A 21032-nucleotide genomic window follows, 5' to 3' on the forward strand; every position below is an offset into this window, starting at 1 on the left:
CAGATGACACAGCCACACAGGGCCCTGCCCTGGGCATCCCAGAAAAGGGGACGTTCAGTGCAGCATCCCATTAGGGCATTTTGCTGCCTCCTCCCACTCACACCTCCTGCTCTTGGTACCTCCATGATTGCTTTTTGTGGACATTTCTGCTGGGGAAGTGTTTATCTCTCAGCGCAATTTAGTAGCTAGTGATAAAGGAAAAGCCTTTAGCAGCAGATCCCAGGCATGCAGAAGAGGCTGCACGGCTATATATCAATGTGACAAAGCTTTTTTTTCCCCCCCCTCGGTCTACATACATTTACAAACATTACTGTTAAAAATAACTTGTCCAAACAAACACAAAATACCAGCTGTTCTTTTATTATAACAGTTTAATGACACCGCCCCCCTCCCAGCAAAAGCAATCCCGCCCAAGCCCTGCAGACGACTGCTCTACCCCAGTCCGAAGCTGGTGGAAGAAGAAAGCTTAACGTGTGTGCAGTGAGCTACGGGTTTTTTTCTGGGTGTAGTTTTTTTTTCAATTCAGTGACTCAGAGCTATGGATTGTTAAAAGGAGAATTGGTCATATTTTTAAAACCCAAAGAAGGCTTGGGTTCAACTCTACCATCTTGAGATCTCTGAGCTGGATGTTGAATTCTGCCTTCGCGTGGCAGCAAACACCATTGCTCCAGCGTGCAGTAAACGCCACCATTACTCTTTTGATCCACAGATGTCTTAATTAACAAAAGTTAACAGATAACCAAGGCCAAGCGCAGACATACCACCAGTGATGCTCCTGTAAGCGCAGACCCATGTCATCGATTCTGGTCCAGATTTATCTCACTAAAGCCAGGAAGGTAATGGGTAAAATGCATAGAAACCGGTACTGCAACTCCTTCCAGCTCTTTCTCACAAGAAGCCTCCTTTCTAAATCATATAGTTTAACGTTTGTATTTAAAATCTTTAGAGCAAAATTAATGCGTTGTTTTTTGACTTGCAGTGCAGCGTTATGTAGCAGTAAGTCCTGGGCGCAGTCCGAGCACGTTCGGTGACAGGTCTCGTTTGTGGCGAGACAGGTTAACTTGGCGTATTATTTTTGTGCGCAGTACGTACTGTGATGCACTGGGGACATACCACCGCGAACATTTATCAACACTGCGCGTCTGTCACGAGGAAGTGGTCAGGAGTATCTAATCTCTTACAGATATAGGGGATTGGTTGCTAGTATATAAATAAGAGACCTTATTTGATCGCATGGGTCAGACCAAGAGGGTTAAGCCCAGAGGCTGCTGCGCAGAGGAGACACTTTCCCAAGGGAAGAGTCAGTGAAACTGCCTGGAAAACTCCCATTCACGATTACAGGCCAGCTACTAAAATATATGCCCCCTTTTTCCAAGGATGTTCAGGCTAATGGGTGACTTCTTTTGCATCCATCTCCTTGCAAGACTGTTTTTTGTAAAACCTCGTATATAAGCAAACCATTTTAAAATGGCAAAGGCTGTCTGGGAGTTTACCTGCTACTGCACCCACGCAAAGCTGCTGCCTCAAACTCCCTCCTCCTTTGCGCTCCTTGATGTTAGGATTTTTGGCAAACACTAGAAATCGCACAGAACACATGCAATGAACAACATGTAATAAACTGAAACCACAGTTTCACTGGCAATTTACTCCAGCTTTTCCTATTGAGCTTTTCCTATTCCTATCTTTCACGGTTGCACATCATTTACACTACTTTATGGTCTCTGCTTGCTCCGTTAACAAAAATACAAGTATTTCAAGTATTTCAAAATTCAAATGGTGACAAAATACCACAGGTCCTGACAAATGTCCATCCTTTTTGCGACTGTCCTGTGAAAAGAAAATTCCGTTCCTTGTCAGAGAACGCCTGGAAAAGCACGGGGCGCAGGCTCAGAAGCTGGTGGCATACTCGTTTCTTGTGCTAGCGCTGGTCTCTGTGTAGCCACCAGCGTCTTTTGTTACCGTGAAAGCCCTTTCTGCAGCTCGCTGTGGCAACAGCAGCTTGTAGGCTGCTGCCCTGTACTTCTTCGAAATGAGATTGTAGAGGATCGGGTTGATGGATGCGCTCAGGTAGAAAAGCTGCAGAGCAAATATATTAAAGTACTGGGAGAACAGCATCATCCTGATGTCCCGGGTGTTTATAAATATGATCCTGCCAATGTGGAAAGGCAACCAGCAAATTACAAAGGCCAGAACCACCACAGCTATAAGACAAAATAACACATGCGACAGTTAAGGAGCGAGTTAACTTTTCAACCATCCAGTACACTACATTTTACATAGCTGATTTTACAAGTTCTTCTAACCGGCACAAATGATACATAGAAATACGGCATTAAATTGTTGGAAAATCCCCATGAAAATGGGAATAGCAGCAAGTCTGATGGTTAGTCTTTGGATTAAAAGGTAACTGGTAAAATCTTCAGCTAAACCACAAGATGAGAAAAATGTGAACAACCAACAGTGACCTAACAGCCATATAATAACATCGGGCACAACAAAGCTTCTCCTCGGCAACGTCTGTAATGCCGTGAATGTGATACGAAAACGAAAGTCACCGTAAGAGCTGTTTTTGTGGAAACGCACGGCAGCTGCAGTTGCCCCAGAGCTGTTCTTTAACACATCCACATTACTTAAAAAGCCCGTAGCGCGAGGGCTGAACCTCAGTCACCCAAGCTCCCACTGAATTCGCACTATTGTAACGGGATGGCTACTAAAATACAGACTTACAGTGTAGTTGGTCTATTGATTTTTTTTCCACTGGAGCTCCTAAAGGTATCCCCAGACAATTACTGCTGGAGACAGATATTTGACTAGATGGAGCTCTAGCCTGAGTCACTCCAGCTGTTCTCCTGGTCTTGTGTGGCGTTTTAGCACCAATACAAACAAATATAAATACAAACACTCTGGCAATGGCAACATAGCAGAAGCAGATGAGAAACAATTAAATAAGCGTATTACCGTATCCATATTTTTAAATTATTTTTGTTTATAAATGCACATAAGTAAATAAATGCTCCATTTATGGAGCATTCGTGTTTCTCAGAGCTCAAAAAAAAAAGGCATACAGCCCAAGCAAGTTTATGCCTGAAAAACATCACACATGTAGTTCTGCTGGCTCTTTGAGATAAGGGGGAATCGGTCTGGTTCAGTGGGTTCTAAGGAGATTGTGGACACGGCTGTTTCTGTTGGAAAACCTTGTGCCTACTCCGATGTAAATACCTTCCTCAAATAAGTTAGCAAAATGTACTCTCTCTGGCTTATTAGTTTCTGTCCTTCGTGCTACGCTATTTCCATCCAGCTATTTCCATCCTTGATAAAAGAAATCTCCCATGTAACATCTAAAACCTTTGCAAAAGGTAGGAAAATAAAATAACCAGGGCATTTTGTTTTGTGCTCATTAATCAATAGCTGGATTTCTTTTTCGTTTCCTTTTTTTTCCTTCAGATCGGTCACTATGTACAAACTTTAAAGCCCCAAGGGTAAACTGTGATCTTTTAACTTTCCAGAGCCTGATGCTAAGGTAATGAATGTATCACTAAGAAAATGAACTAAAAATTAACACCATCCTACAACAGCAGGAAGCGCTTTGCTATTATGTGATTTGTCTGCAAACAGCTCGTACGGGTTAAGCTGCTGTTTTTCAGACTGCCTGGGCAACCAGTGGATTTACTCCGAGGAGTAAGACTGCTAAGAAAATCAAACTTTATTTTTCAGAAGCAGAAATTTACCACCCAGAGGTGTTGCTGCCCACTGGAAGAGACTACTGATGGTACCACAGTTTTTCTGAAGTTGCAGACTACCTTGTACTCGGCTCTGCCTGCTAAAATTCAGAAAAAAGGGTATTTCTACAGAAGGCAGCCACGCTGCTCGCTGTACAATGCTACACCAGGTGAAGCCTCAGCCCTGAGGGAGCGAAATCCCTGCCGTGGCGGTCCCTAGGAGCACTGGAGGGCTTGGCAGCGTGGCTGGGATACTCCCTTGTGCTCTCCGTACCCTGTGCAGGAGCTGTGAGTGCTTTGTCCCCAGCCCTAGCCTCAGCCCCAGCCCCTCAGCCCCAGCCCTAGCCTCAGCCCCAGCCCCTCAGCCCCAGCCCTAGCCCCAGCCACGGCCCCTAGCCCAAGGGGTGATGGAGGAGGGACTCACCCAAGATCTTGAGGGTCTGGCGGTGCCCCTTCTCCTGGAGGACCGTGTTGGGGCCCCGCAGGCGTGCGTTGCTCCGCCACAGCTCCCGGCCGATGAAACCATAGAGGACGTTGAGGCAGATGACGGGCAGGACGAAGTAGGAGGTGGTGACCCAGAACATGGTGGCCAGCAGGCCGGACTCCATGGCCTGCAGGGTGGGCTTGCACTCCCGGCTGTCAGTGTGGTTGTCGGGCTGCTCCACACCAACTAGGAAGAAGAAGGGGCTGGCGGAGAGGAAGGCAAAGGCCCAGAGGGCACCGATGACGGCCTTCACTCGGCGCTTGGTGACGACCACCTTGGCCTTGAGGGGGAAGCAGATGGCGAGGTAGCGCTCCACGGTGAGGGCGGTGATGTGGAGGATGGTGCAGTAGGTGCAGCCCTCGCTGAGGTAGTGGGAGAGGCGGCACAGCAGCTGCCCGAAGATCCAGGGCCGGGAGCGCCACAGGCGGTAAAGGTCGAAAGGCAGCCCCAGGAGGATGAGCAGGTCCGAGATGGCCATGCTGCCCAGGTAGAGGTTGGTGGTGGTCTTCATGTCACGGTAGCCATGGATGACCAGCACCGTCAGGACGTTGCCCACCACGCCGACCACGAACAGCCCCAGACAGACGGCCGTGACGGGGACGAGCGCCCGCACCGGCAGCGCCAAGCACAGCCGCTCGTCGCAGGGCGGCCAGGGCCAGTGCTCGCCCTCGCTGCCGTTCCCCTCGCCGCCGTCCCACATGCCGACGGCGAACTCGGCCGCCTCAGCCCCCTCCGCCGCCGCTGCCAGGCGGGACGCGCCCTGCCGGGGGCAGCGCCGCTTCTCCGGCCCCGGCCCCGGCCCCGCCCCGCGGCGGGGGGCTGGGGGAGAGGGGGCGCCCACCGCCCCGCAGGTAGCGCTCCGCCCCACCGCCCTGAGGGCAGCGGGGAACTGTCCTGAGGGGTGCGCGGCACCGCCGGCCCCCGCCGTCTGAGGGGAGTGGAGCACCACCACCGCCTCGGCGCCCTGCGGGGAGCCGGGCACCGTCCTGAAGGCAGCGGACCACTGCCGCCTCCCCGCCGCCTGAGGGGAGCGGGACACCGCCGCCGCCTCGCTGCCTGAAGGGAGCGAGCCGCTGCCGCCTCCCCGCCGCCCTGAGGGGAGCTGGCACCGCCGCTCCCCGCCGCCCTGAGAGGAGCGGGGCACCGCGGCCGCCTCGGAGCCCTGAGGGGAGCGGGGGCACTCTACCCCCGGCGCCTGAGGGGAGCGGGGCACCGCCGCCCCCCGCCCCAGGGCGGCCTCGCCGCCGGGGGGAGGGAAAAGCGCTGCAAGCCGCGGCGGGACAGGCCAAGAGGACGGACCGACAACAGCGAAAAAGAATGATGCTTTTATTTTCCACAGATTTTTCTTTTTTTTTTTAAAGATACTTTGCTACATAGTTTATGTATTTTCTATATCAGACTATACAGGTTTGTCTTCATGGAGTCCGACGTTGTACAGTTGTAAAGTGATATGTTTGGTAGTGTATCTATAACGTTTTAAAAAGTTTAGAGTTTTTCTTTTTTTTTTCCTTTTTTTTTTAAATTTATTTTTGGAATGTACAGTATATGAGGTAAAATTAAGATTACATTAAAAACTGTCTTCAATGCAGTAATACGCACTGAGGCTCAAATGGCAAATACACTATTAAATGACTATCAAAAATAGGAGCTCATTTGAATTTTACTATGAAAAACATAAGTCACTGCAGATTAACTGTAGTAACAAATCTTACCGTTTTAGACATTCAACCGTAAGAAATCTCTGGGCTGTTACACGCAACCTCATTTGCACTGCCAAACATGGCACTTTGAAGAAGGTTCTAGAAAACATCAGTTATCGCGGTATCCTGCGGGAAGGTATCAGCCTATACGTACAAATGACAGATTCGAAATAAAATGTAAACATACAGTACATTTTAAAGACAGATCGTTCTCGCCACGTGGAGGCCAAGTTCTTCACCAGTTTGTTTTTTTTTTTAAAAAAAAAACCTAAAAGCAACATTATTCTACAGCACAGATCATTGGACGTATAAACAATTACAATACATGCCCGTTCTAATATAAGAGAAATTCTTCAGAGATCTTCAAAGCACAAGACAGAGGTTCCTTTTTTTATTATTATTAAGACCGACAGAAGTGTTTAATACCATTAAAAATGCTAAACTGAACACAACTAGAAGTCATTAATGATCCACTATCTTGTAACTCAAATAAATTAAAAGTAGCTAATTACAAAGTGTATAACAAATAACGTAAGTGTGATGTGACACGGAATTTTTTTTTTCTTTTAAAGATAAGTTTCACTACAAGCTTTGTGTCACTGGCAATCATTGACATCTAGCAAGATGTTCAATGGGATACTCAATAAAATTCAGTCTGGTCATTCAAGAACTCACAAATGCAAGCTCACAAAACATTGATGAGTTATGCAATTGCAAAGTGCTCTAATGCAACATTAACTACATGCAATCAACAATTTGGTACAGTATCCAAAGAGACATTACATTAAACATTAGGATCTCAAGAAAAAAAGCAGCTTTTAAGTTTTCTGGTGCAAATTACTACACTTCGTCTTCGGATTTGGTGCCCCAAAGAAAGAAAGAGAGAAAGGAAGGAAGAGAAAGGAAGGAAGAAAGAACAAACGAGGAAAAAAAAGAAAAGGCAGTGCTTGATTCCGGTGGATATGGCAAGTGAATGCTGGGGAAACAGCAAAATTTCCATAATGAATTTGATCTCAAATATCTATCAATAGCCAAAATCAGAGGGCACAGACGTCTGTATAAACTGCATCCGATCAACAGTCAACTTTGGAAATGTGTTTTTTCGATTTAAATAATAAGTCTAAGAAAGTTCTCTCACGCTCTCCCTTCTATATTCGTAAGAAGTAAAAGAGGCATTTTTTGTAAGTAAACATGTCAAATCCTGGGGGCAAGATAAACCACTTGTGCCATCCCCTTGTAGTCTTTCCAAAACATCTACTTGCAGTGAAGAACTCCACATTTATCAGATAAGAAGCTTCCTTCATGCATACTCTTCCATCCAGTTTATTATTTGCTGCCTGAGAAAAGCCCCTTCGTTTGTGTTTTTTTTTTGTTTTTTTTTTTTTCAGCATAAATCCTGCTTCTCAAATAATTAAGACAAATGAGGAGGTAGAAATACAGCGCTAAATTGCTTTCACAGCATCAGATTAATATTGTATACAGCACAAGTTTGTTAGTGTACGTTTGAAATGCGATCTACACATTCTTCCCTGCTATGGTAGCAACCCTTAAAAGTGTGGGCCAGGAAACCATATTTTTTTTAAATTTTTTTTTTTTACACTCCTGTTTACTGGTCAAACCCTTTTCGTTAAACACTGCTTGCCTGCCCCATAGAGAGTTTGTACTGCAAGAAGGCATATTAAAGAAAAGATTGTATTTCTGTGGCTTGCGTTCTAGTAACGTGTGCCAGCCTACGCCTACCAGTAAGCATTTTGAAGTGGCTGAAAAGGTCTGCATCAGTCCCAACGCCGGTGCTAAACGCCTGGTTTTGTAAAAAGCAAGAGAACAGAATTACTTTTAGATTATGAGAAAGTAAAATGTAATGGGCAGCGATTCTAAGAAAATCAATCTCTTCACTTTATTACGAAGTACTGAATGATAACAGCGATCAGGATGGAAAAGATAGCGAAAAGTGCAAGGATGACAGCAGCGCACACTTGGTCGCTCTGTGACCATTGTGTCCTTGTGGTTTGCACAGTGTCCTTGCTGGCGCTGGCCGGCGGTTCAGTCCTCTGAGAGATGAATAGCACTGGTGCGCTGTAGGGGCCGACCAGGTCCTGGTGACCTCCTGTCTCTTGGCACTGTCGAATGGCACACGCGCGGAAACGGTATTCGCAGTTCAGCTGGAGGCCTGTGTACCGGAATGACCAGTCCGGACCCTTATAAATCTGGCAATAAAGAAAAAAAACGATCCGTCAACTAAAAACGCCTTACAGACACATATATATCTCAGTATGGTTTTGTTTGTGGTGATGGTGACTGTAAAAAGGGTGACTCTTCACCAGTGTTTTCACCCATGCAAGGAAAAATGGACAAAAATGCCAAAAGTCTCCAGTCCTTTTGATGAAACATAGGAGAAGAACTACAAGCGCTTTTATAGCACGATGAGTACACACCAAAGAAGCTGTCAGAAGCCCCAGTGTTAAGGTGCTTTTAGTGACCACTTACAACATAAACACTACACCCTGGGATGTAATATACAATATCATATCACAGCAATTTAGGCAATTAACTCTGTATCAAGCTACTTCGTTCATTAAGTCTAATCCAATTCAACATACTTTGTTGTAGTTAAGGTGTCATGTGTTTAAACACCGTATCAGGAAAGCTGCAAGGAGTCCTCTCTGTGATTCTTAAAGGTCACCCGTTTCTTGGGATCTGATGAAATTATCGGGGGGTTCTCCGTGGGCCTCTCAGTTGGCTGGCTGACACAAGGAGACTCTCATGTGCAGTTCACAGCTCTCTGGCACGCAGTGCCTAATTCAGTAAAATCTAAATGCTGGTTTCTCTAATTAATTAATTTGCAGCTAGGTAAAGGTCCTATAAAAGCCAACGAAATCACACAGGGGTGCAATTTTCTGTTTATAGGTATATCAATAGGTGTTAGGTGGGCAGCATGGTACTATTTGATTTCTCTCTTTAAACCCCTTCACCTGGATTTGCTTTATTTAATTGGTAGCAGGATACAGAAATATCACATCATGCCAACGTTTTCCCTACAGTTATCATACTGTTAGACAGTATCTCACAACTGCAAACCACCGACCACTCAATGAGAGAAGCAGGCAATCTCTTCCCATTTTGTTGTTCGAAGAGCCGTTGCTGGGTCCGTGGCTACTCACAGTCTTGGAAAGTCCTCCGACAGCCAGGCAGCCGAGCTTTACTGGAATCTACAACCTAGAGAATTTTCTTTCTCTCGAGAAATTGTTCCCACGCGGAGACGGGGCAGGTCATCGGAAGTGCAGCTTCCTCAAAATTCTGCTAATTTTTATCATGCGTCTGGTAGCGAGCGAAGGGGCCACAGCCACGCATCCTGCTCTATAGCTGCGGCTACGGCAGCTGGCAGGGGTTACTGTCCCTGCCTGCTTGTCCCCAGCACCTTGACAGAAGTTGCCTTCCCCTCAAACGCGTTTGCTGGGGTATTTATACGGTTGCTTCCTAACCCCTTTCAGAGCTGGACTGATAGCTCAAAGAGCAGATTACTAAACTATTTTGTCTACAGCACGTATGGAGCAACGACACGAGCAACTCGGCCGATGGACCAGGGAGGAGGAGGAGAGAAGAGTGAAGTTTTGCAGGGAAATGGTAACAAACAGCTTGGAGTGGACTTCCAGGCAGTTTATTTTTTGTCCACGTCAAAGAAAATCGCCACCATCATGTCTAAGTATTAAAAGGCTGTTTCCACAGTGTTTACTTCTTAACTGTTCCAAGTTTAACTGTTGCAAACTAGTCTTCTAATTTTATTTTAATTTACTGCGCTAAACTGTTCTGGAGAGGATTTAAAAGGAATCACGCACCTCAGTTTACTTTGTTATTTCCAGGCTTAACACATAACCTTTATTTTCTTCTCCAGCTCATTGGGCAATGCACGCTGCCCATCAAAGCATGGTTTGACTCCATGGCTAGAAGCAACACTGACCACACCTTACTTACATACTTCATATGTTGCATTAACAATTTTAAAGTTACATTAAAGAATATGCACATGGCAAGGAAACAATCACCTTGGATTATGGTTCGTCTTTTACTGAAAAAGTTAACAAATGGACATGACAAACATAGCACTACACCAAAGGTTACGAATTATGAAAATATCAAGGCCTGCAATCTACCAAAGCACAGACAAAATTTATTTACTATTGACCTATAATAAAATTATAATATACCAGAATTAATTGTGTTTCCTTTCTGGAAGGAAACCTGCTTGCTTAATAGTGTGAAACAGAGTTTCCAAGCCTAATTTCATGTCCATTATCAGGCAGTTTATAAGGAAGCAAAATTAGCACTGCACATCCTCTTTTAAATGCAGACTAATTTGTGGCTTGGCGTTTCGAACTGCATCTTTGGGTAACCAAACCTGAAATTAAAACACACTCTCATCCGCTCGACCCTGCACGCCCTGCTACTGAAATGCTCCTATGGTAAAAACCAAATCAGGGAATTATAGAAAAAAAGTAGGGGGTCTTTCCTATCTGCAGTTCTCTGCTCAGAAGTGTGACTTCGACAACATCAAAGCTTTTATAACATTGTTTGCTGCCTTCAAACAGCATCGTGCAAAGAGAACCCTTTGTCCTTTTTCTCATAAGTCTCAATTCTGTACCATTGGGTGGATGTTTTCTTTTTGTCAGTTCTTCCCATTAGTGGACAATTTCTGCACCTCTTCAGGTGCCAAGCTGTATTTAGTAAACACCAGTGTAACCCAGAGGGGCTGCAACTTCCTGCAGTATTTGTATTACTTTAACCTCTTTTCTCTATGACAATGGTTTTACCAGATACTACCTGATATTATTTAGTGGCAAAAAGTTAGCACGGTGACTAAAACCATACTGGTATGCGATAAACTAATCTAAACTAGTTATTGCGAATACTAATTGAAGAAAAATACAATAACTGAAACATGTCATACCTGTTTGAATTCCGAGTCTTTGCCCACCATGACCTGAAGACAGTAGATAACTGGATCACCCTTCATGGGCTGCAGAACCTCCCACGTGATCTCACAAGTGTGATCGTTTATTCTCTCTATCCTCGGTGCTGCAGGAAGAACACACAAAAACCAGCTCGTTCTCCTTTCCCCGTCGCTTCACGTTATATTCTAATGCCTTGTAAAATTCTGTATTCTATCTGCTATTTTGTCTCAGTGTCCTGGTTTGAGGTAAAACAGAACCAGTTTTCCTGCTTCGTAATTTTACTTTTTAGCTGGGCCTCTTCTAACTGACTAAACTGTGAAATTAACAGCACATTGTTCAGAAACGGTTCACTCTCAGAGTGATAAGACCTGGTTATACCAAGGAACGGTATGCACAGAGGCTCTTGCTTATACTTATTGCTATAATAACCAAGGTCAGCTAACTTCGTTATTTGCCCCGTTAAGAGGGTTCGAAGCGGAAAAGCATAGAGCGGTCCCACCTGCAGGGAGGAGGGGACAGGACAGGTGACCCAAAACTGACCAACAGGGTATTCCAGCCCATCTGCATCACGCTCAGTGTAAAAACTGAGGGATCAAAAGGTCAAATCTCTTTCTTCAATGGCCGACATCCAAGGAGGACCCTGTCTGTTCATCTGCTTTTGATCCCGATCCGAGCATTCCTGACTCCGGATCCTTAATCCTGCTCCTGTCCGTCACTGACTCCAGTCTGGGACTTTCCCTGTGCCTGCTGGTGATGTGACTGTCATCCTGGGAGCTGGATACGGTTTTGTACATATTGTGTACTTTAAAAATTTATTTCATTATTATTTATTATTTCATTATTTATTAATATTTTCATTAAAGTAGTTTAGTTCTTTTTCTAAACTTGTAAATCTCCTTATCTCTTCCTCTCCTCTCTTTGGAGAGGGGCGGGGGGGGAGGGCTATCTGTCATTCTGATTGGCCAATCCAGCCAAAACCACGCCACTCAGAGAAACAAAAGATTCCGATTCAAATGTATTCTTCTGGAACAACAATTAACAATTGGCACAGGTCTCTGTTGCTAGTTTAGGTATCATCCGAGAGAAAACAAGTAAAATTCGTTGACTGCAAGTGTTTATCATATGGTGGTGGTGGGGGTGAAGCTGTTATGCTTAAAATTATTCTAAACATTCTAGGAAGAATTTTCACCTCAAACTCTAACAGCCTGGTCACTCTCTCCTGGGAAGCAAGGATTCTAAGTACAAACCTTCTTATGTCAAAGAATGCATAAACCCCAAGTCTCTCATTTTTGGAGCAAATATTTTAGGCTTTAGGTAATTACACGAAAAGGGCATTCCCTTACTATCCCTCCCTGCACTTGGAAAAGGGCTTAAAATTCTAAATACCCCAAATACACCACAATACCAAAAGCAACTTGTCACGCCCCCACCTGCCAAATGAGAAAAGAAGCACCTTTACCTTTCAAGGCAGCTGGAACAGATTTGGGAGTAGTGAAAACATATTCTTGAGAAAGGGGACCTTCACCAGCTTCATTACATGCCTGAATACAAAATTTGTATGATGTTGACTCACTGAGTCTTTGCACTTTGTATGTATGACATGGTCCTCTGTATAAGGATACGAACCTGAAAATGGAAAGAGTAGCTTATTTTAAACACAGAAAAGGAATCCAGAAGTAGCTACAGTATTGTCTTGAAATCTGTTCCCATCATTTCCCAGCATCTAGTGAGAAGCCCAGAAATATTTATTTCAGAGGTAAACAGTGTGCTGGCACTACTATAGAACAATAAGCTCGTTTTCTAGGGCCATGTTTTTATTTCTCACACCTTTGAAATAAACCCTCTTTTATACAAAGAGTACTACAGACCGTCTCTTGGCAAAAATGATCCTAAGCATTTTCAGAAACCCTTCTGCACTTGAAACAACAGGAAAGGGAAAGGACAGCAGTTCTCTCTCTCAATGAGCTGCACACGCTGTTTTTTTTTTGTGGCCATCTACTCCCCCAACACCGCTAGCTTTTCAGAATTAGGTAACTAGATTTTAGCTTTTTGCTCCTTTGCAACTTTCCCTTACTACACCTACGAAAGGGTCATGGACCCAAAGGGTCACGGATCCAACTGCTCTTGTTCGTCGCTGTCAGAGATGGGTGACTGATCTACAGCTCAGATCTACACAGGAGGCCAGAGCCACGCTTGTACCGCTCACCAAGTCCCACTCTGAGAGCTTTGTAGACCGGCCGCTCTCCTTCACATTACAATTCTTACAGAAACTGGTCTTGGCAGCTCTCATTTGATTTTCAATTTTGGTATCCCCGGGACGCAGCACAAGTTTATCTCTTTCTGTAAGGGTTATCATCTACTTTGACTTTTCTTTTAAATTTAAAACAGATGGTACCTGCACATGACCTAGTCTTTGGTAATGGCCATGAATTTCTTTCCAGTTAAGAGTCTAACTTGTTATCCTCCTTCCAGCAGAGCAGTTTCACCTAGCAGATCTATTTTGCCTCTCTGTCAAGCCAAAGCTACTGAGAGATTCGGACACGGTACACAGCGTAGCAGTACCGTTCATTTTACCATTTAGGCAAAGGTACTTGCTGTACCATTTTAGCTTACATTCCAATTTAACATGAGAGAAGGGATCCCTTGAAATAGTAATTTGTACAATATGAGTTTATTTTCCACTAAAAATAACTGCTTATAAAGACAACAGAGACTAAAGAATTCCTCCCTTCCAATATCAAGTACATAAAATTCCCAAGACTGATTAGACTGGATACTCTGACAAAATACTTAACTATTTCGAGAGAGAGAAAAGTGTGCTGGTACAAAACATTTCATTAAACATTTCTTATTGAACCGTAAATAAAAAAAACGATAAAATTTTTTGATCTTGTGCTTTCCAGCACAGAACAACTGGAGCCCTTCTTGCCTTGCCAGACGAGATGACCTCCTACGTCTGTTGTAAATTCAGCAAAGCATATGGAATTTTGCCCTTTGCTGCCATCTCCCACGCATCAGACCACAGCCACAGGGGCAGATTAAAGCGATGCCAAAACCAACCTTCCATTCTTATCCTCCATTTGAAGGTGGTACTGAATGGAGTCGGTTAATGCTTTCGCAGTTCCCTCTCCCCACTTCAGCTTGAGAGTCTGAGAACTGTACGCAGCACATTCCAGGCGAGGTGGATCCGGGGGGAGAGGCTTGGTTTTCAGTTTTATGGTGTGGCTGAAAGGACCCGCTCCCAGACTGTTTAGGGCTTGAATTCGTACTCTAGTATTTGAAAAAAAAGAGAGAATAAATTAACTCGAAATTAGATTCTAAAAAGCAACTGGTCATTTCCACCATTCACATTCAAGAGAGAATAATGGTACCAAACAGATGGTACTTTCTACAATGAAGACTTTTATCAATATTATGCTTTGATAGACTGTCACGAATATGCAGGAGTGTCCCTTTCCTCGCCACATTTTAAGGAGCTGGATTGATTCAAAATAAAAATACGTTAGCATATTTGCATCATTCACATTAGCGAAAAGACGCAAAAGCTCTATCAGCTACTTTAACAGAAGCGGTCCATCTTCCTGACCCCGCAGGCCTTGTTCCAAGATTTTTGGTAGCCACATTGGAGAGACGAGGGAAGGTAAAAAAACCCACCCCCAGAAGAGGTGATTCCATATATCTTTGTCTATTATATCAGGTGAGTTCAAGGATGATGACAGGAAAGTTTTACGGGCTTTTTGGAACAGATCCAATTCATGTGAAAATAAAGTGATGGTTCCCAGCTGTTTTCACTGGTAACACATCTCTGGGTGCCTGCAAACACAAGCCGTCTTGGGTTTGCTTGGAAAAGGAGAAGGGGAAACTAGAAGAGGTCAAAGGACACATGGCTGAGGGGTCTGCAGAACTTGAAATTCAGGGATAATTTTTTTATTTTTTTGGATACTCCATGGAAAACTACGGTGACATTAGGTTTACAAGTAAGAATTAAAAGAAGTAGCCAAGAAATGTATTTCTAAAAAAGAAAAAGCAGAAAACAGAGAAATCGGAGGCTCTCTGCGTATCTCACAGGTAGCCATAGAGAGCAAAGTGTGTCTCATCTCATTTTGCAGAGTTAATATTTGCTTGTCTAAATAGTATCTAGGTAACTGGAAAAAAGCAAGCACAATAATTAAATTCTGAAACAATCCACCACACAATTTCAAAATATTGAAACACAAATGTGTGTGCAGGCTTATGAATAAATATTTCTCCTTCGCTACAGTAATATTTAACGTTATGCTAACTTATTATAGCACAGAACTAAGGTTAATATATGCAAATTTTTATTTGCACAAAGAGCTGACAGTGTATTCTATAAAAGCACTTCTGTGGGTAGAAGTACAGAAGTATCTCTGCAATAGAATCTTCTCATTTTTCAGTTTGTTGACACAGAGAGCGACGGCTCTTCAGATTGCCAGCATTATTGTTAAATACTTAGGAGGCACACAGAAACATTTTAGTCTTAGATGCAGCATCAAAACAAGTAAACCCAAATTTTAACATTAAGGATTCAGAAAACTGCATACCCAGATGATATCCTAACTACACTGAAATCAGTGTAGGCTAAAATTCTGACTGCAGTGGGATTGACATTGTCCTTTGAATTTCAACACAGAGGACATGTTTTGGTAACAGGAATGTAGAGTGTCTTCAGGCAGAATTACGGATTTTTACATTTATATTTTTTAGTAACCCTTAGGCCAAACGTAAGGGATGATTTTGGTAACTAAAATTCTTCAAAAGAAATTTCAGATTGATTGATAGATTTTCAAACTGATATTCTTCATGCTGACTGTCACCCAAATACTTGCTATTTCTGCAGAAAAGGCATTGCAAGATGCGATGAGCTGCCATTAGATCAGACAATACAGTCAGTAATGACTGGACATGGTGCTTCCTTGGATGGATTTTATTTTGTCAAACAGATTAGAGGCCATCTATCTATGAAGCAACCAGTCCAAAAACCAGTTATGAATCTGAATCTGTAATCTGAATTCAGTTAAGATGACAAATTAACCAGACAGATACAACAAAAATAAACAAACTAACATAAATTGTTCTCAAAAGAAAATAAAACCAAACACAGCTCATCTATTTATGATGATCATCATTACAAAGCTTCCTTTTGCTCCATGGCTATGTACTAATGCTTCTCTGAGAGTAATGCAGAGAATAAAAAAAAAATAATTAAGGAAACAAACAAATAAAGACTCTGCTCTTGTGGAAGAAACAGTAGGCTGTCGAGTAGCTGTGCACGGCATACCTGTAGGTAGTATCTGGCTGTAAGCCATCTATAAAATAGGTCTGAACCTTCCCAACAGTTATGGGCTGCTTATCTCCAAAGTCTATGCTGTAGCCAAGGATTTCAGATCCATGGTCACAAGGTTTTTCCCAGCTTATAGCAAGGCATGTGGAAGGAGAATAGTGCGGACTTTCAACTTCATCTTCACTTAGTCCCCGAAGAGAAGTCACAACTGCAGGTACAGAGGCTGGAGTCATACATGCCACTACTTCACTGAAAGGGCCTGCACCTGCAACATTCACTGCCTGCAAATGCAAAGTAGACCATGTTTTTATGGCAGGGGCGATTCCCATTTCCAGATTTCACTAACAATAGTTTTAAGTCTTTACCTGAACCCTGCAATAGTATATAGTGGCAGGCAAAAGCCCTTTCATTTCACAGTTGAGCCCAGGCCCACAATAAGAGATCTGCATGCATCCTTCCACACCGCCCCACTCCAGCCGATACTCCGTGATGTCAGCTCCGTTACTCACTGGAACCTTTAAAATGGATACAAATAGTTAGAAGTTAAATTTGCTGACTGAAAAAAATTCAACCAAACTCACCACATCTATATTGTTTTTTTCACAGGTATGTTACCCTCCTGTTTCTTTGCTGATTTGCAATGTAGTACAACACAAATAAATCAGAATGCATTATCATAGAATCATAGGTTGGAAGGGACCTTAAAGATCATCTGGTTCCAACCCCCCTGCCATGGGCAGGGACACCTCCCGCTAGACCAGGCTGCTCAAAGCCCCATCCAGCCTGGCCTTGAACACTTCCAGGGATGGGGCATCCACAGCTTCTCTGGGCAACCTGTTCCAGTGCCTCACCACCCTCACAGTGAAAAATTTCTTCCTGATATCCGATCTAAATCTACCCTCCTTCAATTTAAAATCGTTACCACTTGTCCTATCGCTACACTCTCTGATAAAGAGTCCCTCCCCACCCCTCCTGTAGCCCCCTTTAGGTACTGGAAGGCCGCTATAAGGTCTGCCTGGAGCCTTCTCTTCTCCAGGCTGAACAACCCCAACTCTCTCAGCCTGTCTTCACAGTAGAGGTGCTCCAGCCCTCTGATCATCTTCATGGCCCTCCTCTGGACCTGTTCCAACAGGTCCATGTCCAGGACCATTGGGTCCTGGTTCAGGACCATTACTACAGGGGACCATTGGCCTTAGGTCCCCTATACTGTTCCATACACGCTATTTCCTGTTGCAGACTACTCCAGAAAAAGTAAGTAACTGTGATTTCAGTTACTTAAGTACGGAGAACATTTAGCATGCAGCATTTAGCTTAGTAGCCTGAGTGGTCAATGGCAAGAGATGGTCTTGAGAGGGTGATGTGGGGTACTATAGTTTTCACTGACTGGGTCTACAGCCCAGGGATGACAACATGCAAAAGCACACTGGTGCTACTGTCTTCACATTACAGATGAAAGGACTCCTCTGGAGCACTTCACGGCTCTTGTGCGTGGAAACTAGGTCGCAAGAATAGTGGGAAGCAGAAAATTGTGTCTTTTTCCAAGACAATGTTGTGAAGTAACTGGCACAGGCACCTAAGCAACTACGCAGATGTGGACTGAAATGCCTGCTCGAGTAGCCTATTTTTCCTCACTACCTGCCCTAGGAAGCCAAACTTAGCCTCCTGGTTTTGGGAGCTGAACGGCTTTCATACTCCTCAGAAATAATAATTTGACGTGCAGTTAAAAACATGCAAACCAGTGCCAGACTAAGACATGAGCCAATGGAAAATATCAGCAGTCAATGAAGTAATAAAGATTAAAAACAACCAAAAAGCCAAAATCCCCACCCCAAATCAACAAAAAATTTCTTAGATCATGAATAAAATAAAAGAAAAATACTGCTGGTGTTTTGGACTAAATATTCCAAGACAGCAACCACATTAAGGTGCAGATAATAACTGCTCCAAAGCATGTTTTTTCTTTCCCCTTCTTTTGAAAGGAGGGTGTTTGCTACTTTCAGCATTAGGCTATGTGAAGGTAAGTGACTCAATACAAACAGAATTTCACAGGATAAGATGTGATGTTCCTGAGCTGTGACTGAGAGGGACTCCCTCTTCCTTCTCTAATTTACAACAATGTGTTGGTCATACAGCAGGTACGCAGCTGTTAGAGGGCTGTGCAACTGCCCGTAAAGACGGAGTCATTTCTCAGTGTTATCGCTGTTGCTGCTGCAGATCTAGTGGAGTTCACCTTAAGAGAAGTAGGGGAATCCACGCCAACAAGTTCAGGGATGACAACAAACCGGGGGAAGTGTTTCATCTGGTGAAGGGTATGGCTACCGGAGGAATTTCAACAAGCTGATACAAAACTTGGGGAGTTCAACTAAGATAAAGGCAAATGCAAAGTCCTGGACCTGGGATAGAAAAGTACAGGCTGAGGAGCAACTTTTCCAAAAAAGAACTCCTGGTGAGCAAGCTGAACGTAACTCAGCAACGTGGGTCTGATGAAGGCTAACTACATATTGACTGTATGAGCAAAAAACCAGCAAGAATGCTAAACGGAGTAATGATTCCCCTCTACTCAGCACTTGTGGTACTGCATCTCCAGTACTGTATCCCATCTTGGGCTCCTCAATACAACACAGACGCTGACATACTGGAGTGAGTCCAGTGGAGGGCCACCAAGGTGGAATGCAACACATGACAAAAAGATAAGGTTTGTTTGATATTAAGATGACAAGGCTGAGGGCAGATCTTACTGCTGCCTGCCATTACACACGGGGAGGGTACAAAGAAGATGGTGTCAGGTTCTTTTTGGAGCTGTCACAGTGGCAAAACAAGAGGCAAGAGTCAACTTGCAGTAAAAGATACTTCGACTGGACATAAAGGAAAAAAAATTCTACAGCATGATACAGTTTGCCCAGAGACAGCTTTACCTGGCTGCTGAACCTTCATTCTTGGAAACAAGTAAAACTTGACTGGACAAGGCCCTGAAAAACCTGACCTAAATTTGAAGTTAGGTGTGCTTTGAACAGAAGGCTGAACTAAATGACATCTACAGGTCCACTCCTGCTTAATTACTGCAAGATTCTATAAAGCAGACATTTCACATTGGTCAAATTAATGCCACCTGAACACTGTAGGAGACTTCTTCAGAAGGCTTTGCCTGGTAGACAATTAAGGAGAGCTCCTCTGACATACCCAGCAAGAAGCATGAACTCTACCTTCCTGGTAAAATAGTTTCATCTTTTGTTTCTGTACAGTTCTGTAACTCAAGATACTTCACTCCATTTCAAGCCACTGAAAATCGGTGTTTAAACAGTATTCCCAGATAGAGTCTTCCTTTTCACAAGCTTAATTTTTATCTGTTGCATTTTTTTAATCAGATATCTAAACACTATGGGTTTATAGGAAGTCTGTGAGGCTTTTGCTACATTATTACTGATGTAATTACAGAAAATTAGATCAGCTTATAAAAACAGCAAATGTACAATAATCTATTGTATTATGTGGATATATTTGCTCTGAGGAAAGATAACTACATTAAAGAAAATTTTTAAGAAATGCAGTGCGGCAGTTGTGGCAAAACTCTTAAACAAAAGAACGAAGTAAGATCTCAAGTACCTGCCGGCTGTCAACTTATAGCTGTCGTACAATGGTATGATAAAGGACTTGACGATTTTACCTACTAAGTACTGGATAATCAGGCAAGTATATTTAAGAATGTGATTAAAATCCAGTCTTAAGCTTTTGAAGTTGAACTTAAAAATGTAGAAGGCAATCACGTTAAGATAGGCGTAACACGGCATTCTTACCTCCCATGACACCTGAGCACACGCAGCAGATCTGCACGCCACTTGAGGGGGCTTGCACTGATCTGGTGGTCCAGGTGCTGTAGTGATTTCACATTTTTCTGAATAAGGTCCAAACTATTAAAAAGGGAGTTGAAACAACTGATTTGTAAAAATCAAATGACTGCTTTTTAAATAATAGTTTACCATAGTAGGAACACAGAATAGCAGCCTGAAACTTTGTATTGCTTGCTTATAAAATAAATTTTTGTGTGCTGTGGATTCATGATTTATTTCAGTATCTGACTATTCTCCAGAATAGCTGCAAGACTCTTCTTCTCTATAAGAAATTTTCTCTCAGGCAAAACAGGAAAGTTCTATCCAAATCCTTCTTTTGAAGTTACACGATGGCTGCACTGTAACAGAACACAATTTGTAACTGCCTACTTATATCTATCTAAAATAAACAAAAGATTCAAAAAATGCTTGAGCTGTAAAACACTCTTTGCAGGGGGGGGGATAAAATGTTAGGTCAGTGCTTTAAAGCCTTAAGCTGCAGACCTCTCCGCAAACAGTGTCAACTGGTGATGATAGTTTTTATGAAGATAAAAACTTGGATACGGAATTAAATAAAGCTTGTTCTACAGCAACAATTGATTTAAACACATTTAATATGACAAACACAGAAAATATTATTGTATCTGATAATCTGAAGCTAAACTAAATATAAAAAAAGAGAGTCAGGAAAAGCTAATTAGTATGTCCTAGCGCACCAACAGCTGTAAAAATAAAGGGCAATCAATTTACAAAGCTGTATACAGAAAATAACTTACTACCTTACTTCACATGAGATTAAAGTTGCAACAATGCTTTGATAAAGTACTTCGCATCTCCTAACCATTTCCCAATGCTATTATTCACATATAAGACATAATTAGCTATTTTCTCTTCCCTTCATCTAAAACCCCCTTTATTATAAACTGATGTTTAACTGTCTGTTCGCACATAACAATAAGATATGTGAATCAAATGACTCTACATTAGGAAATCCTCATTTAAAAATTACTGTTAAATGCTTCTTTTAAAAGAGAAGATCCTTAATAGT

At 43.1% G+C, this 21032-nt stretch overlaps 2 protein-coding genes across 11 annotated transcripts in view; both read right to left on the reverse strand.

Annotated features, from left to right (window-relative positions):
* Nucleotides 1-386: 386 nt before the first annotated feature.
* MLNR (motilin receptor) lies at nt 387-5153 on the reverse strand. Its single transcript, XM_063334206.1, has 2 exons — nt 4144-5153; nt 387-2201 (listed from the first exon to the last, which is right to left on the reverse strand). Exons 1-2 carry the CDS (start codon nt 4901-4903, stop codon nt 1888-1890), a joined length of 1074 nt encoding a protein of 357 aa, XP_063190276.1. The 5' UTR covers nt 4904-5153; the 3' UTR covers nt 387-1887.
* A 379-nt stretch (nt 5154-5532) lies between these two features.
* Nucleotides 5533-21032, reverse strand: part of FNDC3A (fibronectin type III domain containing 3A) — a 123226-nt gene continuing 107726 nt past the window's right edge. For all 10 annotated transcript variants that reach the window (XM_063334337.1, XM_063334347.1, XM_063334359.1 and 7 more), the window contains 7 exons: nt 19952-20065; nt 16523-16672; nt 16155-16438; nt 13913-14122; nt 12312-12478; nt 10849-10976; nt 5533-8110 (listed from right to left, as the gene is read on the reverse strand). In XM_063334337.1, coding sequence (XP_063190407.1) covers nt 7796-8110; nt 10849-10976; nt 12312-12478; nt 13913-14122; nt 16155-16438; nt 16523-16672; nt 19952-20065 — 1368 coding nt within the window. In that variant the 3' untranslated portion in view covers nt 5533-7795. The remainder of the gene's footprint in view (nt 8111-10848; nt 10977-12311; nt 12479-13912; nt 14123-16154; nt 16439-16522; nt 16673-19951; nt 20066-21032) is intronic.

This window comes from Chroicocephalus ridibundus, chromosome 1 (assembly GCF_963924245.1).
Source record: "Chroicocephalus ridibundus chromosome 1, bChrRid1.1, whole genome shotgun sequence".
Lineage (NCBI taxonomy): Eukaryota > Metazoa > Chordata > Aves > Charadriiformes > Laridae > Chroicocephalus > Chroicocephalus ridibundus.